This window comes from Callospermophilus lateralis, chromosome 2 (genome assembly GCF_048772815.1).
Source record: "Callospermophilus lateralis isolate mCalLat2 chromosome 2, mCalLat2.hap1, whole genome shotgun sequence".
Taxonomy (NCBI): domain Eukaryota; kingdom Metazoa; phylum Chordata; class Mammalia; order Rodentia; family Sciuridae; genus Callospermophilus; species Callospermophilus lateralis.
This window is the reverse complement of record NC_135306.1, coordinates 140,126,810-140,149,810: the sequence shown is the minus strand read 5'-3', so window position 1 is coordinate 140,149,810 and position 23,001 is coordinate 140,126,810. Positions and strand designations below refer to the sequence as shown.

The 23,001-nt window shown below is 36.1% G+C and overlaps 1 protein-coding gene across 1 annotated transcript in view; it reads right to left on the bottom strand.

The window, feature by feature from the left end:
- Window positions 1–16,025, bottom strand: part of Dlg2 (discs large MAGUK scaffold protein 2) — a 1,165,863-nt gene extending 1,149,838 nt beyond the window's left edge. Inside the window, exon 1 of the mRNA XM_076843911.2 lies at window positions 15,924–16,025. Within this exon, the coding sequence (XP_076700026.1) occupies window positions 15,924–16,025 (102 nt within the window). The remainder of the gene's footprint in view (window positions 1–15,923) is intronic.
- Window positions 16,026–23,001: the final 6,976 nt, after the last annotated feature.

The window sequence follows — 23,001 nt, the reverse complement described above, 5'->3', positions numbered from 1 at the left end:
TTTTCCCCAAAAAGCTTTCATATCTCATTTATTTTGGTCCTCATAGTATCATTGAAACAGGAGCATTTATACTATACCTCTAAGTACTTCACCAAAAATGCTTGAAATTAAAATGTTTCCCACACTTGAAGGGGCTTACTTTTTGAAGAAAATGTGCTTAAGCAGAACCCATAATTTCCCCCACATTATGCCTGCTGAATGAGGTATTCCTAGGCTTAGATTCACTGAGTCAACTTTCTTTTGAAAAAAAAAAAAAAAATGAGTGTACGGTCTTTATAAGAAAGACTGTGCAGTGCCACGGTTTACACGAATCAGTATTAACCGTATTCATGGCAGTAGGGGTCACTTGATTTCTCTGAGGAATATCTCCAGGCCCTTACTTGTTCTAAATCATTGACCTTTCTTCCCTCAGATTAAATTTGAGCTAAGCCACAAAAATTGAAGCAGGTTGTTTCTACCCAGATAAACTATAGGGGCTGAAGCAAGTTGTTCCATAAATGAAGGAAGTAAATGTTTACCACTCACATAAGCAAGATTCAAGCAGTCTTCTTTCACAAATGTAGCCCCCCCAGACAAAATAACATACCCAAAATTACAGTTTTCTCAAAACATTAATGTATAATCAGATAGTCCAGTCTCAGGGGCTGAGGTAAAATTGTTTTAGAAATTAAATTTGTTGACAATTAACAGAAGCAAATTATACAAGTATTCAACTTTGAATAAGTAAGTTTAAATAAGAAAATGAAAGTAGTCTTTTAAACTAAGAATATCTTTAGAGTTCCTAAGTTATGTTTTTAGTTCCATTCAAGATTAAAAATATATTAAAACATTATTATCAGTATTTAATGATGTGAGACATGTATGTATATATGTACTTATTTTGGTGGAATATATTCTCTAAAGTAGTACACTATCTTATTGCTTTCTCCTCTGCTTTAAACAATGGTAATTATAGTAGTCCATATTTCTTAGCATATACTATATAAAATGCTTGTTTGATTTTATAATTTCATTTAATTCTTATGTGTTTTAACAAATCATTAGTATTTCCATTTGCACTTGAAGGCTAGTAATTAGAAATTTAAAACATTTTTTCCAATTTCTCCACTGCTAATAAACGGTAGAAGTTGAGTTTTTAATATGTCAAATTTGTAAAATATGCTTCCATGTGTCTGTGCTACACTATCTTCACAGGGATCAGTTCCTAGGTAATGAGTTTCCAAACCTAGGTTCTTCCAAGTTTTATTTCCTTTTTCCTGCAAAGAATTTAAAAGAAAAAAACAACATTCACTTCAGAGTACATTACTCAATGTTAGGCAGAGCTGGGTTTGAGAACGAATTTAGCTTATTTCTCTCAGTAAATGAATGGAATGATATCTATTTCCCTGGACCTCCATTTCCCCAGTGACAAAAGAAGATTACTACCTAGACCATCTTTCTTTCATATATACAGCAAATATTCATAAGCACTTATTATGTGCTGGGAATCATGCTGAACATTAGTGGTAGAATAATACATAGATAAGAGCAGGTCTTGGCCCTCATGTACTATATAACCTAAATTTTCTACAGGTGGCCCAGAATTCATACCAGTATAATAATTTTAAGGTGTGGAGTATTTTGATATTCAAATTGCTCAACCACCATTGATCAGAGCTTTTATCAATTAATTCATTTTCTTATTTTCACAAATCACTCTCATCTCATTCTATTTGATTGGTTCTTCTAGACAGAAGCCCTGCTTAACCTGAATCTATAGATAATTACTGTTTTATTCCTTTACCTGTACATTTTTTATTGAAGTAGACATATGAACACGTACACACATACACATTCTCACTTCTAGAAAGAATTTGATGTGGCTTGTTAGTTAATTTAAGAACTTTTTAGCTGGTTGCTTTTAGCAACAGTCAAACAGTTCTGCCTAGCTGGCCAGAAGAATTTATTGATGAGAATAAAACATTCAAAGTAGTTTAGCTAATAAGTGGAAAACAAATGAGGTTTAACCAGAAATAATTCCGGAGAATGTTACAGAAATTGGTAACTCTAGTAGTTATGGATAAGATAGTGGTGTTGAGAAGCTCACTAGACACTGGGGAATTTTCTGAGATCTCGTTTCCTTGGACCATTTTGTGGCTACATGTTTACAGTAAATCCAGGAAACTGGAGCAGTAAGGCCCAGGGACCTGGGGTCACAATGGAGCTAGACTTCATCCTATAAAGTAGCAGAGAAACTCCCCTTATAAGTCCAAATACAAATCATTTGGTTCTCCTAAAGACACTGGACAACACCTGGATACTGAAGCTGTCTGATAGAAAAAGTCTTTTATCATCTTATAAGCAATAAAAACAGCAAATCCCTTCCAGCTACTAGAAAATTATAAATTGTTTTAATATGGATGTAAACAAACTCACAAAATATAGTTTACAGTGAAAGTTATGTTTATAGTTTGTCATGTATCCACCTATTCCCTCATCAAGTACCTATCAACCAACTTGTAGATCTCAGTCTTAAGGATTGAGGAGATTCATTTATTTGTTCATTCCATATATATTTATCAAATATCTTATTTTTCCTTCTGATCTTAGGAAGTGGAATTCAACATAAATTATGTGCAGCTAAAAACACCCTAAAAATGAAGTATATTTGGAATCATAGAGGAGGCATGGAAAATTTAACAGAAAGTCGGGTCTTTCTTCTTTGAAGATAACACTGGGTTTCAATTGCTTATGTAATTTAAAAGTTACAAAAACCCATCATTCAATAAACATAATACACTGAGCATTTAGTATGCTGCAAGCACTACATTAGTACCTTGCAGTACTAATATTCAAGATAAGTCCCTGACTCTGATAGCGAGTAATATTTAGAGCCTTCTGACAATTTAACTCAATATGATAGAAAGAAGTTCAGGGCTCCATGGGAGCAGAGAGGACATGGTGGCCAGCAATGCCTTCCACAAGGGGATGACATAAACTGAATCCTGAAGAATAGGAATGGACACTATTAAAATTTCTTTGACCTCCCTCCTTGGAAAAAGTTCATACTATTATAAGCTATTGGGCAAATAAATGTAGAAGGCAATACTTAATTTATTTGCTAAATAAATCGATAGTGTTCTTGCTGGCAAGTAGAATGTTTATATGAAACAATTAAATAACAGTACAAAATGATAGATGATTCAGAGCCAAAAGCAGTTACACAGAGTGTGCTTTCGGGGCTCTGAATAGTCAATGATGCCAGGGAGGAACTTCAGACTGTCAGTATGTCAAGACTATTTATTTGAAAGTATGTGAATACAGATACACTGAGTACACCATTCCATTAATACCTTCTGAACAGCATACCAAAACACCTTGATAGATTCACTGCAGTTTAACATGGAATCCAATTAAGTGGAACTGAGTCTGCGATGGTTAATAAAGATCTTCAAACCCACCATCATCTATGAGACACAACACCAAATCCTTATCATTAATATTCTGGGACTGAAGAAAATCATATTAGCAAATCTGCTTCTTCAGACAGGAAGTAAGAAAGCCATCTAGATATTTAACCAGCTGGAAAAAAAATAAAAAGCTGAACCTCTGCAAATCTATTTAAGTTCATTTATTATCTCTTAATTTACTAAAAATTCAGTTACATCAGAATAGAAGTTGCTGCATAGTTTTCCTAAACTGCTTTCAGAGAGAAACTAAGTAAAATAAAACATCATCAATTAAATGTAAAGGGAAAAAACTACTAAACAACTATGAGAGAAAGTTTAGGGTTTCCCAGATAGTTCTCTTCCCTAAAGATGTTTATACAGAAGACTAACATACATCAAAGCCAAATGTTCATTCAAAATGGCACAACACCTAACTCTGTTAGTTTAAAACACATTTTGAGGTGTCTTTTTTTAGTCAAAAAAAATAGGAATTATATTTCTGTTTCCACATGAGTAGAACAAAAAAAGTCCATAGGAGTCAGGTAATATCTAAAAATTAACCATGCCTAATGAATGTAGTCCCACAAGGAAATATCTAGACTTTGGTTGTTAGTAGAAAGCTGAGTGAAATAAGAACAACAAATATCTAACCCATAGGCCATTTTTGCACATTAAGATTTTCATTTTTCAGGGAAAGATATATAATATAGCACTTGAAAATCACTGAGGTTCTTAGCATGACATTAAAAGTATAAATAACTGATAGTGAAATAGTGAAAGCAGACATGAAACTGATTTGACTGAAAGTAGGAAGTGAATATCCAGGTCCTGAACTCCTGATGTGAGTTGTAAAGAATAAAAGATAAATCCATCAGTGCCTTCAGTGAGCCCAACAAATACTTCTATCTTTCCCAGGAGAACAGCAAACATTGTATTTCCAAGTTAGAAGTTGCCTATAAGAGGTTAGAAACCAAAGGAAAGAAGGAACTAACACCCTGAAGTCATTCACTACTTCTGCCTTTACTGTCTGAAATGCACATCTGTCTTCCTTGCACAGGAGCAACTTCACTTGACTGGTATGCATTCTCTGAGGTCCTAGCACCATGTACCCTTCACTCTTCCAGATTCACCTCCATAACACACACTTAACTTTGATCACATCCGTCAGTGTTATGGGTCACGCAGCAGCTCTTTCCACTTCTCTTTGTATCATATATTTTGGTTCTGTGCTTTGGAAGCATGGTCAGTCCCTAGGAAATGCTTAACGGGGAACAAACAAGAAAAAGGGGGAATCTTCATGAGCTTGTAGTGCAAATTCTAGACTTAAACTTCAGTGCCACCACTATAGACTGTGTGACCTTAGGCAAGATTTAATGCTATAGGATGTCTATTAAAGGAACTTTAAAGGACAGCCAGTCAAGTCCCAATTAGTTATCTGATCACCTTAATATCCTGGAGAAGTGGACTTTAGCCTAAGACTTAAATGACTCTAGTGAAGAGAATTTTCAACTCAATGTGATTTAGTTTCCTCATTTGTAAAATATCGTCCTCCTAGAGCTATTGAAGAACAAAAGATTCAATTGTTTCAGAATGCTATATAAATGAAAATGATAGACATTATTTTAAACATGAACAAAATCAAGATTGGGGGTTCTTTCTAGCTAGTCATATATAGACATTACAAAAGGTAAGTCCTCTCTGCAGCAAGAAAATATACAACCCCCATTTACAGCCTCTGAAACTCTATGACCACCTTCATCTGAGATCTAAGGTCTAGGCTTTTAAAATCTAGTTGTTGAAATTCAACTTACGACTTTATTGGATGAACAAAGGTACAGTTTGTGTAGTCATAATTTCCTATTTCCGCAGAGCTATTTTTTTCCTCCTCACAAACTCTTCAAGATAAAAATTTAAAACCTTAGAGCTTTGAAGGATGCCTTCTCTCCCTTCAGCCAAAACAGGCATCCGGTTTCTACAATAAATGAGATCATAGCATCCCCACTCATACTGCCGTAGATAAGAACCTGTCAGCATTTTCATTATAAAACCTTTTTTCTTCCTTCTGGCTTAAGAGACCAACCACAGCAATTTGCTGGGGAAATAGCTCCAGCACAGGGCAATGAACAAGGCTCAAGCACAGAGAGAAAAATGTTTTCATTTTACAGAACTCACAAAAAGTTTATTTGGGAATTAGGAAGCCTGAAGAATCCCAAAGACTATTTCTTTTGGATGATCATTTGGCCTTTTAAATAAAGAAAATAAGGTTTACTGATATTTAAAATTAAATTTTCTCAGGCAGATGTCAGAAAAAGAATTATCTACTTAGATTCCTCCAGGCATGAACATCTCTGGTAACAAAGCCATAACAACACACATGATTCTGAGTGTGTGCTCACCTGGAAGGCACTCTGGGGGCCAGAAGGATCTTCTCACAGATTCTGAGATGAAATCATGGGGCAAGGAAAGTTATGTCAGCACTACTTCAAACAACAGAAAATGGGATATATCCTCTGCCACAGCCCGGCTGGCTGGGCAAAATAACCGGGGGGGGGGGGGGGGGGGGGGGGGGGGGGCGGTGACGAGCAACTTGTGTACATTGATACAGCAGGAGTGAGAGCCATTTATTGTAGGACAGGAGTGGTATTTATACATTCCACACAGCTTATCTTAATTAGCATAAAATAGATACAGCAGTCAACCAATAAGGAATCTCCACACTTAATGGGCTCGCTGGCTCCACCTCACAAACCACTCCCTCTGGCATTTTGCCAGGCGCCATCCAGACTTGTTTACAGACTCTAACAATCCATAATATGTTAAGAATGATATATAAAATCTTCCCTAGCAAAGTGGTGGCAGTTGGTACATACTCAGTGAAGGATACTGTTAATATCAGATCTGATTCACCTACTGAACTCTCTTCTATAATGCTCCTGAGTCACACATGTCAAAGTGAAAAAGTTTTGTGGACTATTTCATACTATCCCAACACAAATAAAAATAAAATGGAAAGAAACTGTGAGGAGACAGAGAAGAATAAAACTAGAATTTATTTAATAGACAGTATACAACAGATATTGTATTTGTTGCTTTCTTATTTGTCTGGTGTAACAAACCCACTAACTATATATTACCTCCATTATATAGATGAGAAAACTGAAGCTCAGGCAAAAGAGCTTCCCTAAGGTCAGATATAATACCAATCTCTACCTTCAGGACTTGAGACCTACTTCTGTTTACCTGCCCAAGTCTCCAGACTTAACCAGTATCTCTGCTTGGTCTAGATAGGACAGAGCAGAATATAATCTAATGTTCCCTTCTCTGTTTCCATTGTCCCTTCACACTTCTGTCCAAGGAAAAAGAGCACATTCTATGTCATGCCACTACTTTCTGATATCTTTTACTTTCAACATTTCCAAAAAAAAAAAAAAGTTGAACCACAAAGCTCAGTGGTAGATTTGACTCCAAAGCCAACTTGTTTTCCTTTCTGACCTAGAATAATAATTTAGAAAGTCCAGATTACATTTAGTCACCTTGAAAAAGATGAAGAGAAGCAATACATAGAAATATATAGCTTTTGGTTTTGTTTCTGTGGAGAAACCTGACTAATATTACCCGTGTCTGAACTGGTTCCCATTATTATGCAGGGCAAAGTCCTAAGATCTGTAGTCAGCAAGCTGGAGACCCAGGAGAGCCAATATGCAGTTCTAGCACCCGTACAAAGACCTGAGAATCAGTAAAGCTGGTGGTATAAATACAGTCTGAAAGACTCCAGGATCAAAACCCAAGATAATGCTTCACTTCAAGTTCAAAGGCAAGAAAACACCTGTGCTCCAACTCAACATAGGCAGGAGGAGTTCCCTCTTGTTCAGTCTCTCTGTTCTACTCAGGTCTTCAATTGGTTGAATAAGTTGCATACATATTAGGGAGGGCAATCTGTTTTATTCAATCTACTCATTCAGAAGCAACTTTCAATTGTCATAGTAATATTTGACCAAATCTCTAGTCACCCCATGGTCCTATCAAGTTGACAAAAAATGATCCACAATACCAGGGTTAGACATATTCTATATTTCAGAGAACATGATCTCTAAGAAGTTTAATAACATAAGAGGTCCTCTGAGGCAAACTGTTAAGGGAAAATGATAAAAGAACAATAACAAAATATGCAACCTTTATTTTTTTCCACCCATTCATTCAGTAAACATTTATGGACAAATCTATTTCTCACACATTCATTCAGCAAATATTTATTGACTGTCTTTTTGTGGAACAGAAACAGCTCTACTTGCTAGATTTTTAAGGAACTCTTCTAAATCTTAAGATATATAGTCTCTGGTTCTGTTGAGCTCACAGTTCAGATGGGAAAACAGACAAGTAAATGGAACTTTACAATAGTACAATTAAGGTGCAAGCATTAAGTAGGAGGTACCATAGGAGTCCAAGGGTGATTTTTAGTTCAGGAGGGACTGTGGTGATTTCACTAAATGGGCCTTGGATTATGACCTGGTATCCATGAGTGACTACAAGGCAAAAGGCCCCATAAAATGTGTGAGCATTTTCAGGATCCTGATTTTGATGACTCAACACTCGTTTTTATGAACATATTTTAATGGTAGCATAACAGTAAATCCTTCTTAATTTTAACATTGAGTTTTTTAATCCTCATTTGTTTACTTATGATAAGTTTTAAAAGAACTTGAACTGGCAAGAATACTTTGTCAAAAGTGACACAAGGCCCATGTAGCCTACTTGTTTGAGACTAGCAAAGCACCTATTTCATCATAAGCTCATTTTTCATTTTCTCCTTCTGGGTCAATTTTAATCTAGGAATATTTGGGGGGGTGTAAATTATGTAAACTTCTGGATTCTCCCTTTTAGAACATTAAAACACTTTAATAATATGTAGATAGATCAAAATTTACCTCGTTTACTGATGGATAAATTTCAAGTTACTTTACTGAACACTATTCTATTGACAATTTCCACTTTCTTCACCAGCATGCATAGTGGCTTATGAAAGGCAAAGGAAAGAAACACACATTAAGTATTCACCACAGACAGACATTGTGCTAAATGCACCCATAGGTAGTATCTCACTTAATTTTTTTAATAGTCCTTCAAGGAGGGTGTTATTTTTCCTGCTTCCTAGACATGAAACATGTAAAATTCTTTCATTATCTTGACTCTCAGAACTTCTAGTTCTTAGAGTTCATGACATAGAAAGAAGGACATTGAGTTAGAAATTAGGAGACCTAGTTACAGCTATGACTTGCTGTGTGACCTTGAGTCACACCTCCTGTCTATATGATTTAGTAACCTCATGTGGAAAATGAGAGCATAAATACTATGAAAAATGGTGTGCTGCATCAAATTTCTCTAAGAAGAGAAAGGCTGAATTCACTGATAAGTGTGCCTTACATTCAAATTCAGGTGTCCTCCCAGAAATGTGAGTGTAAATGATATTTTTGTAAGTTGTAAGAAGGAACCTGTTATTTGAAAGAGATCTACATTTATTCTGGAAATAAGCATAGGCTATTGATCTGAACCACTTAGGCTTGAATATTGGCTTCATTACTTAGGAGTTGTGTGACTTTGGGTATGTTGACAATTTCAGCAGAGATTCATGGTTCAGTTTCCCCACAGGTATCATCAGGATAACTAATATACTCATCTCAAAGGGTTACTGTGAGGATAATTGAGGTGACATTTGTAAAGCATGGAAAATTATCTGATAAATGATAACAAGTCAGCATGTGTGTTAGTACAGAGACGAATGCTTCCATAATGTAAATAGAAGTTCCTTTAATGTATCCATTTTGAACATTTGGAATTTTTGAATATTAGATATTCTGCTCTCCCAACCTGCATACTGGCAATTGAATTCAAGGGTATTCTATTCCAGGCTGGCCTGAAACTTACATTCTACCTGCTGCAGCTTTCTGAGAGGCTGGGATTATAGATGTATGCTGCTGCACCCAGCACTGAATACTGGACTGAATAATTCAAAATGAGACACATCAATATAGTCATGAGACTTCTATGAACATACAATTTAACAAAGTTTTAATCCTATATGCAGGAGAATAAGCTAGATTGTCTTTTATTAATAAATCCTTATGGTATAGAATGAAACAATTTAAAGCTTGAGAATGCAATGCAAATTTATACAGTCATCTTTAAAATAAATGTAGCAATACCAATCATCTAGCAAAATTAAAGAATATTGACAGTAATTTTATTTATTCTATCCTATCCAAAATAATTTCAACTTCAAAAAGGATTTATTCCTTAACTTGGTAGTTTTGATTTAACAGTAGAAACTGTGGGAGAAAACTAAATATCCAAAGATAAGGAAAGCTAACTATCATAGAGCTATTAAAATATGTTTGCAAAGGCTAACATAAATTAATATATTAATATGCAAAACCAATGTAATAACAACTACATTTCTCAAATAACCTATATATATATATATATATATGTATATATATATATATATATATATATATCAAGAAGAACAAAAACTATACATAAAAATATACAATTTTATATCTAATCCTCTGGGACTATATGTGTTTTCTAAAATTTGTTTTGTTTTTGAATTTGTTTTTCTAATTTATTTCAACAACATATATTACTATAAAGTAAAAACAAAGAATAATCCAAAAATCTATTTTTCAATATTCAAAATACTGACAGGAAATGTGTCCTACCAATAGCAGAAATACACACACTGATATATCAACTGATGAATTTTCTAAAACCATAACTTTTACAACAATGTTGGTCTTATTCAAATAAAGGAAGGAACAAAACCATTTCTCTGTGCAAACTTCCTAAGCAGGAAAAGCACATCTGGAAGAGGTGTAGGAAACCAGAAGGTTTCAGGGAACTGTCCACCAGGGAGGTGCTGACAGTCTCTCTGTTCTTGGGTGAGTGTAAGAGCACCCTCTAGAGTTAGGAACCCACAACCCACTGCCCCTTCTTTCTCCTTTCTCTTCACATCATCCTATGCTATTCTCCCTGCTTCCCTATCTCGTTTTTCTACTTGCCTAAAAACTATGGAGATTGGAACAAATACACTTGTAAAGCACCTAAAATAGTGCTTAGGTATTTGATCAAGCCAAATTATTTTTCTCCTTTCTTCCCTTTACCTCTATAGTAGCTGGACTCATCTTTTTTCAATTCCTTCTTCTTTTTCCTATTTTTGTCCATTTTAACTTTCTCCTTACTCTCCCTCTTCCTTTTGAGGAGTCACTATGTAGAAAAAGCAAAGCTGTTTTCTACAATATGATTTCTTTCCTTTGAGTAGAGAAGTTTGAGATGTCCAAACATTCACTGGAAAAAGTAGATTATAGGATTTTACAACATTTTCAAAACTTTTCTCTATATTAATACATCAAAGAGGATATTAAAGGCAAATGATTTGGCCTAAGGACTTAGTCGTTTGATTTAATGGTTTGAACAAATGACTATTGGGGAAAAAAAAGAGAGGTTACCTAAAGTTTAAAACGTATCTTTTTAAAAAATTTGTATGTGTATGCATATTTATATTATAGACAAAAGGTATACAACATGCTTTGTTATACCTACTGAAATGATTACTACAGTCAATACAATAAACATTTCTATTATCTTACAGTTAGTTACCTTATATAAGAGCATATAAAAACATACATGTACATACATGTGTGCACATATACATATGTGTACACACACAGGCACACAACACAATTTCTTTATTTATCTGTTTATGGACCCATAGATTGATTCCATGTCTGGCAATTAGGAACACTGTGCAATTAACATGAGGGGGCAGATATCTCTATGAGGTGCCACTTCCACTTCCTTTGAATATATGTCTGGAAGAAGGATTGATAGATAATCGGCAGTTCAAATTTTGTACTATAAGAAACTTCCATACTCTATTATTTTTTTCCAGTACTGGTGATTGAAACAAGGAGCACTCTACAGCTGAGTTATACCCTCACCTCTGCCCTTTTTTATTTCTTTATTTTGAGACAGGTTCCCGTTAAGGTGCTTATGACATTGCTACTTTGCTTAGGCTAGCCTCAAACTTAAAATCCTCCTGCCTCAACCTTCCCAGTTGCTGGAATTACAGATGTTTGTCACCACACTCATCTTCCTTACATTTTTTTAAAATAATGGCTGCACATATTTACATCACTACCAACAGTGCACAAGACTTCCTTTGTCTCCACACTCTTATCAACACTTGTTGTTGCTTATCTTTTTGGATAGTCATCCTGACAGATATGAAGTCATAGCTTATTGTGGTTTTGATTTGCATTTCTCTGAAGTCTAATGATGTTGAGCATTTTGCCATGTATCCTTTTTCAAGAAATTTCTACTCTGGTCATTTGTCCATTTTTAGCCTGAACTATATTTCAATTACACCTTTCTTTTAAATCAAGGAAGCAAACAAATCATTGTAGAGAAACTTTAAAAATTACTTTTAGTATATTAAGAAAAATTATAAATATCCTTCCTTTTCTGTTCTTTTTGCCTGGATATGTTGATGACTAGAAGTGGAGGGTAAGAGCAGGAGGACACACAGGGACTACTAATCTTAGTGACGCAGCTATGCACAAGATAAAGAAAAGGGAAATGAAATAAAGGCTGGAACTTAAAATTACATTTAGAATATGAATCTCCATAGGTGAAGAAAACAGGTGAAGGTAAAGCTGATGTCTGTTTTCTGATCATGACACTTAAATTACTATGAAAGGAAAAAAGTAGCCTTTTAGAAATCCTCCTTTTCCACGGAAAGTTCATTTCCATAAATTGTGATGTTTAATAATAGCAATGGACTGGGGGAAAAGAGGATTGCTATAATGGGAAAACTCTTTAGAACCAAGATATTTTAGCTTTTCTTAAGAGACTTAAAGCCAGGTTGCTGTGGGTACTCTGTACTTTAGGGGAAAAAAGTGGAATTGCTTCCATCAATAGACTCGGAATTTCTGGAAGAAAGGAATGGTGTCATATTTACATTTGCATCTGTAACATCTATCACAGTGCCTGGGAGATAGACTAGCAGAGAAAGACACTGCATATTTAGTCACAAGTCATATAGTCAGTTAACTAAACAGAATCATAGCCAACATGCAGCAAGAAGCGCCCTAGAGATAACAAGTGACAAACTAATTTGGGGGTTCTACTTTGAATGTTCAAATTGCTGAGCATCCTTCAAACCATTAATAGGTTTGGGATAATAAGAACAGACAGTTTTTGTATTTTTGAAACAGACTGACCTACACATAAACATGGTTTTAGACTTTGCCATGCTAAGTATCTTATATGAAAGAAAATAAATATCCTTCATAATAATCTCATTTTCACGCTTCCTAGGGAAATAGCGCAAGGAATGTAAGTTTTTAGAAGCTCCTTATTGTCATATAGCTTAAAGATCTGGTTGAAGTCATTATGATTTATTTTTCTTTAAAATAAAGTATTGCAAATAATATAGCCATCTGCCAAATCATTTAACTTTGAAATCATAGAGAACAAGGCCAGTTATGGACATGATACCAGTGTCTGGCTTTTTGTGAATATTTATTGATTGAGTGGAACAACAGTGTCAGTTTTGCGTGATTCTAATAAATATACTTTATTTTGTAAATGTTCTACTAATATGTAATATGTATCCATATGAATAGTCAGACTAGAATAAAGAAAGGCAACTTTCAGAAAAATGGTTGAGCTCATAGCAAAGGTGAAAAACTTCTCAAAACAACTATTTTAGGGATTCTAAAATAGCTGTTTAGTTTTGAACATGTATTTATTTTAATATTCTAGGTTCCTCTCAGAAGTGATAAGCCCCTTAGTAGAGCTATGAAAATAACCATGACTTATATAAAAGTACCAATCACTTAATAAATTAATATATTCTAAGCACTGCATGTACCTCATTTAAATTTTCAGCCTCATAATAACATAATAATATGTAAGAAAGTAGTTATCACTGTGGCCATTTTATATATGAAGAAACTGAGACTTAAGAGAAATCACATACTTAGAAAATGTGAAATCTACATTTGAAATGTTATGTTTCACATTTTGCATAAGCAAGTTTTCTACATTATATTTTGTTGCTTCTGACATATAGTGTTAAAGAACTTCACTAGAGAAAAGCTAGAGTAGAAATTTCTAGTACTATTTTCATATTTAAGATTCTAAGGAAGAAGCCTTTCATTAACCAGTTCATAATTAACCATCTGGGAATTATGGTTATTTTAATCGATACCATTACATAATGATTTTAAGAATTATCATACCAAATACTTGGCTAGAACCTCTCAAAATAATTTTTTTTCATAGAATTAATTTGTTTTCCAAAGATCAGTGTCAACCAACATACTCTACTTAGATGTTTCATCCTACCGACATGAATCTCTCACAGAAAATGAATTTGTTAAACCAGAAAACTAAAAGCAAGCCAGGCATGGTGGCTTATTTCAAAACAACAACAACAAAACAACAACAACAACAACAAAAAACACCCTAAAAGCAAGAGAACCAAAAAGAAGTTAAACTACCCAGCTTCTTAAAAAAAAAAAAAAAAAAAAAAAAAGTGCATGTACCAATTTGCTCCAGTATGGTTTGAAAGTCAGGGGGAAATATAAACTTATTAAAATAAAACCTTATTTTAAAATGAACTTAAAAGAGTTAAATGTATATTTAACAACATTCTTCATACCAACAGTTTATCTTATTTGATTATTAGCTTGTGTTTAATTTCCCTGGATAAATAATTCACCTTTGTTACTAAGCATTTAGGCCTGCAAAAAAATTCCCATAAGTTCATGGGAATGGATTTTACACAGTAGCCATTGCTTATGCTTCTCTAAGTGCAATTAGAAAAGAGAGTGCATAGAAGAGTGTGGGAGGAGTGGCAAGTTGAATAGGGAGTTAGTTATTGGTGCTGTTCATTCATGTACATCTTGCTGACAGTGACTAATACATGAACCTTCAGCAATTCTAAGATCTCTTTGAGGGTTTCAAAAGAATTATCTAGCTTCTCTTTAGTAGGATTTTTTTTTTTTTTTCTGTGTTGGGGATTTAACCCAAGGCCTCATAAATGCTGAGCAAAAATTCTACACCTGAACTACATCCCCAGTCCATGAGTAATAGTTTTTAAGACGAAGATAAGGTGCAAAATGTCATAATGAGTAAAACTTACATAAATATTTGGCAATAAATTTTACCATTAAAGGATTTTATAAAAGACTTCATCAAAGAATGTTAACCTAAAGGGGTCTCAGAAATCACCTCCTAAACGTCAGGCCCCAAGAGAAGAGAAAATTCTCTAGGCACAGTAGGTACAAGACAATCCGGACTCCCAATTTTTCCATTAAGTCTACACCTTCTCTGAGCACTAGCTGCGAAGCTGAATGTGTATGTTTCATTAACTTTACTGCCTAAGGTGCTTACCAGCTGTCCAATTCAGACTCTGGTATTATCCTTCAGAACAATGGGAATTGTGTGACTTTTATTCACTTATGGAAGTGAATTTTTAGTTATTTCAGATGAAGAGCTCTCCCTCTATCTCCCCCCACTGAACCTTAAAGAGTTATCTAAATAGCCACAAGAAATGTTCTATATAAACAAGCTGAAGGAACATAATAGCTTTCCAAAATAAGAAGTAAAGACTTCTACCTAGGAGCAAGGGATATGTACTCAGTCTACTCGTGGACTGACTTTTCAATTGGCAAGTTTGGTGCATCTTTTTCAGAGAGTGCATCCTCAGGTGCAACAAGAAAGCTCTATTAACATATTTCAGAGAAGGAGCAATGAATGGTAACTTGCTTCAAAAAACTTCAAACTTCATTTCCTTGTGAATTAACAATCCCCTTTGCAAAAACCCAGGGTAGGACAGTTATTTGGTACAAACTTTACTAGGAACTGTGGCACCTCTTGATAAAATTTTTGTTTGTTTATTTCAAATGGACAGTCAATTAGGGCTAACCATGATCTTAGCTACAGATTTTCATTTAAAACAGAAATAAACTCAACATCTTTAAAAGTGCTAAATCCCAAATTGATGTGTTGAATTTCATCTGGACTACATCTACCACCTCAGTTACTCTTGCATGTGGGCTGGCTCCAGGTGGTGGTGATCTGTGATGAGTTTAGCTTTCAAATCAGCATCTAGGAGCTCAGGCACTAGCTAAATGTATAACGAGATCCCAAGAGAAGAGACACCTAAGGCGCCCCCTTTCCAAGGAGTATCTCCTCTCACAGCCTCTGTTAGAGACAGGGTACTGTCACCACCGGGTCATCATCCCTACATTGGACAATGAAAAATCATTGGGTTCTCCAGGTTCCCAAACCCAGCCGGCTCCTGCGAGGACAACGCAGCGAAGCTTCTGTCATTCTCCCAACAGCCAGACACATAAATAAACAACAAAAGGAATTGTTTGCTTCCCCATGGGAGGCAGCATGCATTAAAAAGACACGAACCCCTCGTCCTACCTTGCATCCAAACATCAACGACAGAGTGTTGTTGGTGCAAGCAACTTTGCAGTGGCAAATCATTGGTGTAAAACAGTCAGGGTCCTTAACAACAGGGCACATTCCTTCCGGGCTGCGACAGTGGCAGCTCGCTGGGGGACCCGCACACGGTGCTCGCCCAGCACATGGAGCGAGAGCCTAGACCAAGCGGCCGCTTCGGTCGCTGCCCCCTGCGCCCGGCGCAGCCATCCTGGAGCTCAGGTGGAAGCAATGCTGCGGGCAAGTACCAAGCGTCTTGGGGGTCTCCCTTCCCTGGGGAATAAGGCGTGGGGGGGGGGGAGGGACAGCAAGAAGGATTTCTCCCCCTATTAATTTCCGGAAGGTAAAATTAAAAAAAAAAAAAAGAAAGAAAGAAAGAAAGAAAAAAGAAAAAGAAAAATAAGAAGGAGGAGGAAGAAAGAAGAAAAAAAGAAAAGAAAAAGAAAAAAATCCCATAAAAATAAAAGGAAGCGAGGCGCTTAGAGGAGGGTTCAAAGGAGGTGGGGCAGTATTAGCATGTAAAAGGATGTGCCCGCCTACTCGCCCCAGTCACACAAGATTGCCATGCGAGCCTAAGGGGGCTGAAATTATTCCCTCCGTGGGGGGTGGCTGGGGGACGTACTGCAGCTCCCGATTTGGTAAAAAGCCAGTGGCTTGCTGCAATCCAGAGTCACCGTGGGGAGCGCTGGCCGGGCAAGTGGGGTGGGAGGGAGGGGCGGAGAGAGGGATGGAGCTTGGCGTTCGCCAGCCTAGCCCAGCCCAGCCCGCGGGCGCGCTCGGTGCTACCTAGGCGTCCCTGGCATAGGCGCGCGGGCCTCCCTCCACTGATGTAACCCTGATACCACACTATGCCCCAATCACTATTACCGCCAGAGTGTAGACAACCTGGGAGACTTGAGTCCCTGGGTAGGGAGGCCTGCGCTGAGCCCTGCAGGGAGCATGCTCCGGGCCCACAGACAACTGCGTGAGGGTGGGAGGGGGAAGGGAAAGTGGCCAGCAAGGAGAATAGTACAGAAATGGACTGGAAAGGGTTTCTCTAGTGGCTTCAGCCCTTGACTTCTGGGTCAGGGAGCCTACTCTTTCCCTGGGTGGTTGAAGTGGCCTCAGAACCAAAGCTTCAGCTGATGATAACATTTTTCAAACTCAAAAAGGTAGAGTTTATCTTCTCCCCCACCTTGTCTTAGAGGCTCCAGAAGCCTCAGAAGTATTTATGTTGTTCTGCAAGTAAGTATGAATGGCAAGACGGATGGATGCTTTATTGTTTTGTTGAGGGAGATCGATTTGTTTGTTTGTTTCTTTTTAACTGAGACTGTCAAAATTGCAAAAAGACCAAGAAATCAGCATGTGCATCGCACAGCTGCAAAATCTCTTATTGGAGATTTTTTTTTAAAGTGTGATAAGAAATGTGGAGGGCAGGAAGTGGGTAAATCTAGCGCTCTTTCAGTGCCACCTGGGTGCCTGGCACTATGCCTCACAGATGGTTGATGAAAAGAGAGCAAGATATCAGGGTTTGGAGTCAGACTCTGGCTCTAGTGTTAGGTGGGATTTTGTTTAAATCACGTATATTACCAGAATCCTTGTTACTTATCTATAAAGTGAGGCTATTAAACCACACACTAAAGAGGTATGCCTCAGTATATGGCAGCTGCTCTTTACTTACAAACCTTGTCTTCCTTTCAGTCTCTGAGGTTATTGGATATAATTTATCTAGTGGAAGAAACTGAGGACTTGAGGATTGTATCAGTTACCTGTATCATATAATCAGTAAGCCATGAAGGTGAGATTCAAAGAGAAGTAACTGAAAATAGTTTAAGAAGCAACATCAATGTAGACCTTGAACATTTCTGTAAAGGATGTTCTGAAGTCTACAGATTTATTTCGGAAGTTAGGCCTATCATATTTACATGAATGTGGTAATTTCAAGTCTCTCAGGCCAGGCACTAAACTGAGATCCCACCAGAAATACAGCAACAACATGGTCCAAAATATCCAAAGCAAACTTTGTCAGAATCATGTCCTCCTGATGTAGTTCCTTCAGAATACCAGAGCACTTACACTCTAAATTAATGAGTTCCAATATCACTATGTGTTCTATTCTTATAAAGCTTAAATGTTCCAGTAAGAAAAAATAGTGAAACAACTTGGAAATTTTCAAGTTAAATGCAGTACCCTATATACTTTCTTTTATATACTAGTATTGAAAATCCACTACCCTCCTATACCAAGTTAAATCTGATTGTGTTAGATTTCCTAGGATGCTTGTTAAAAAAAGTTTGGATTCTCAGGTCCAGCTCTTTGTCAGGTTAGGGAAAGGTCAAGGAATCTACACTTGTAATCGACCCCCTTGTGAGAGGAATATAGTCCTGTCTATGAAATTAGGGCCTCTATGAAGGGAAATCAGAATGGAACAAAGTTAACAACAAAAATCAGCATGGAAAGACGGTCATTTGAATTAAAACTGGTTCTAACTGAAGAGGGCAGCCATGACTTAGGCTTTAGGATTCTTACACTAAGCACTGGAGTCCTCACCTAGTTGTTCCCTCTCTAAGAAATCAGGCTTAGTTCAATCTAGTGAATGTCTGGGGGCTTCTGGGATCAGGAGGTTTGATGTATGTGTGTGTGTTTGTGTGTGTGTGCGCGCACACATGTGCACACACATATGCACTGCATGCAGAGTACACAGCATATTTGCTCTTAAATGTACTAAGTCAATTTTTAGAAGAACTCTGGCCTGAGGCATTCTGTGGAATCTTAAGGTCACGTTTACAGATTAAGTGTATCCCTTAGCATTTTATGCCTTTATGTTACCATAAAATGTGTGATTGTGAGAGTGCTTCCACCTACAGAATGTCTATAATTATGGCTGTTTCTCCAAAGGAAAATAGATTCTAAAAAAGTTGTACAATATTTCCCTTATTCATTAGCCTATAATTTGGATTTCAAACACCCCAAAAGTATTGTATGCTCTATATTGTGATGTTCCAATAATATCTAACACAGTCTTTCCCTAATGAATTATCCAAGCTAAGGCTGACCTCCTATTCTAGGGCAGCATGAAAGGCTGTTATGTTCAAGTTATTTCCCATTTTATAGTTTGTGCTGGTTCAGATTGATAGAGCCAAGTGATAAAACATAAAGCAAAATGTATATTTCATGTCCTTGATATTTATGCTTAATTTTAACCAATGAAAGTTGATTTATCTGTGTCATTTATTCATACATTTCTTCTTATATACATATTTATATCTGTAATTTGTTTATATGTACTCGATAAAGTGATTTTCCTTATAATTATCTCTCAATAATAGCCCTAGGGTGCATTGAAGAGAGGAGATAAGAGGGGTGAAGTGGCATCCATGACAATGCATTCCATATGCCAGTAACCACTCTCTCTGGTTACAAAAGTGAGTCACTGTTACCTTAAGATATGAACACATAGCATTATTGGTCTCAAAAGCACTAATTTTGGAGTATACTGCATGGGGGTGTACTGTAATATTTTTAGGAGTAGATATTACTAGGGAATGCCAGGAGATGATGCATTTGTTCTAATAGTCAAAATAACTACCCTTACTTAGACATTTAAATGATTGGTAACATTTACAGTTCTTCCTAATAGTCATCACTTTTATAAAGTACCGTTAAACATTTTATCCAATGACAATTTTCCTCACAATGGAGTCATAATCACAAAAACAGCATTATCAATAAATGTGACCAGAGTTTGGTTTTATTCTTCTATTTATTGTTATTATTATTCCTAATCTGAAATTGGGATAAAGAAAGAGGCCAGATACTTGGTTTTTTTTTTCTTTCTTTGCTGATCCTTTCCATAGCAATTTTATCATTTTTGTTTTTACTTTCTTTTTTTTCCTCCCCAGTACTGTGATTGAGCCCAGAGGCATTCTACCACTGCACTATATACGCAGCTCTTTAATTTTTAATTTTGAGACAGGGTCTTAAGAGATTGCTAAGGCTGACCTTGGACTTATGATCCTCCTGCCTCAGCTTCTAAAGTGACTGAGTTTACAGACCTGTGCCACCCTACCCAGTTCCATAGCAGTTTTTAAATAGTGTTTGTTTATATGGGAAAGGAAAAGATTAGACGAGACACTAAGTGCCATGGTGCTTCTTTCTACAGCCAGTGACTTCCGGAAAGCCATTTGGCCTCCCTGATCCTCACTTCCCTTGTCTGTTAAGATGCAGTAGAATACCAGGACATCTCTAAGTTTATTTCTGATGCTGAAGTTGCCTGAGTGGCCTTCCCGATGTAGGTTCTTAAGAATGTAAAGGAAACTTGAAAAACCATTTTGCTCAGTCACTTATTTTCAGAAAATAAACCCTTCTATAGTGTGTATTACTTGATATGTACTAATAGAGTGCTTGCTGTGTACACTGTTCTAAATTCAGCAGTATGCTAGAGTCAGATCCTGTCCTTTAGGGCTGATTGTCTGAGACGTGTCCTAACTCCCCACTCAGTGACATTATGTTGTTTGCTTTGAATCTGTTGTGATATAATATTTATACAACGTAAATTGGCACTTATACTATAAATTAGGACATTTTTCTTCAGAGAAAATTTTACTGATATAGCATTGGTCTTCACAGTTTAACCATATAATTTAATTAATCATTATAACAACTCCATCTTACCAAAAAAGAAACCTGATCAGAGAGAGAGAGAGAGAGAGAGAGAGATATTGAGATTATGTAATTTGTCCAAGGTAACAAAACTGGTATGCTGGTCAGCTAAATGAATCCTCAAAAAAACATTTTCATGACTTTCAACCACAGATGTTTCTTTCTCATGTCAGATGTCCTTCATAGCCTGTTACTTTAGTCGATTTTTGTTTTATGGACAGAAGAGCAGCCTCTCTCAGGGACATGATGTTCTTCTCATGCCAGAAGGGAAAATGATCAATGGCTAGATATGCAGTGGTTCTTAAAACTTCTGTTCTGACAGGAAAAAAAAAAAAAATTCTGCTCACATATTATTAGCTAAGGAATGCTTATGGGGTCAATCTGATAGCAGTGGGGTAGGAAAAGATATTCCTTAGAGGGAGGAAGGAGAGCATATTGGGAACAATAATACAATCAACCATAGCTTAGCTGGGTGATAGAACTGGGATCTGAAGCCAAGCAATCTGGCTTGAAGACCCAAGCTCTAAACAAGTAGGCCATTCTGCCTGGCACTTACAGCTAGCACATTCCAATTTTTCATCTACATTGCATAATAGAGTGTTATTTAGCAACTCTTTAAAGGGAGTTTTTCCCTCTGACTCTTACAAAGAAAGCATAGTAGATTTAGAAAACACATGAAGTTTGGAGCCAGTAAAACACACTAGATTGTGCCACAAATAACTGTGATTTCAATCTTTATATTCATTCCTTTTCCTTCATTCCACTGGAAATTTAGTACAGACGTTTTCAAGAAAGCAATTCATCAATAAATTTTGGAAATTAATCTTTGCTTTGTGTGTGTGTGTGTGTGTGTGTGCGCGCGTGCGTGCGCATGCACGTGTGCCTATGTGTGGTAGCAGGGATTAAACCTAGAGATGTTCTACCACTGACCTACACTCCCAACCCTTTTAGTTTTTTCAGACAAGGTCTCACTAAGTTGCTCAGGATGCCCTCAATCTTACAATCCCCTCTTGCCTCACCCTCCCAAGTGGCTGAGGTTACAAATGTGCACCATGGCACCAAACCAAGATAACCTTCTATCATTGATCCTGAAATGTGTATGGCAGAGTCATATGATATTTTTTTTTGCCATCAATTATTTTACAATTAATTGAAGAGATTGCTTTGAAATGAGAACTAGCAATAGTTCTTCATAAGAGTAGGAATACATAATTAATAACAAAAGTTCATAAAGTCCATAAGAATGCTTGATCAATCTACTTATGTAAACTATCTCTTGTTCTATAACAAGGTGATAATATTATAAGGCTGTTACAAGACTTAAGTGATATATATATATATATATATATATATATATATATATATATATATAATAATTATATATAAATATATAAATATTTATATATAAATAATTATATATAAATATATAATTATTTATATATAAATATTTATATATATATATAAATGGCTCATTTTTATCTGATTTATGCTATGCATTCTTTAGATTGGAAGAATTTTGTGTTAATTTCCAATTTTTTTAAAAAATAAAAGTTAATAAAGAATAAAATATTACACTCACCCAATACATATAATCTCTTTGTATTGAACAATTCTGTCTTTAACTTTTTTCATTATTTTCCCCTTTCAAAGACTCTCCTCATCCCTTTCTGACCACTTCCATGCTCCCTTACTGAGGAACATACAACTGCAGTTAGAATTTTGGCAGGTCCTACACAAACTGATTCTGATATCCACTATGCTTCCCAGGTGATCGACAGCTCTTTGTTTTCTCTCTAATTTCTGAGTCTGTTTCCATTCACTTGTCCCAGGGAATAGACCCATTTGGACCAGTTACATTTAGTGACTAGTTGGCCTTGAGTCCCACTCAACATGTTTTACCTTTACTTGAAATGGTTTTCTTGTTAAGTTGTAGTATGGAATGATTAGTCAATAAACTAATGACTAAAAAACAAATTCATGAATGAGTCAAGGCGGTCATTCCATCAAGGCCTCAGGTGAATGAATTAGTGCAGATCTTTGCATCAGACCCCTCTTCTTCCACCAGCCTCTTAGTTGGAAGGAATATGGTCTTTATTGAAGAAATGCCAGCCTGTTGTATCATAATCAATTTTGGCATTTTCTTTTAGCAACAAGTGTATTGAGAGAATTCTTGTCTTCAGTTCTAATAAGGCAGGGCAATATTTTGCCTTTGAGACGTCTCATGATGGTCCCTTACAGATTTTCTTTTTTTGCAATTGAATAATCAACTCTGAGATATTATTCTCAGCACCACCTGTGAGGATTTCTTTTTTTTTTATTGGTTGTTCAAAACATTACAAAGCTCATGACATATCATCTTTCATACATTTGACTCAGTTGGGTTATGAACTCCCATTTTTACCCCAAATACAAATTGCAG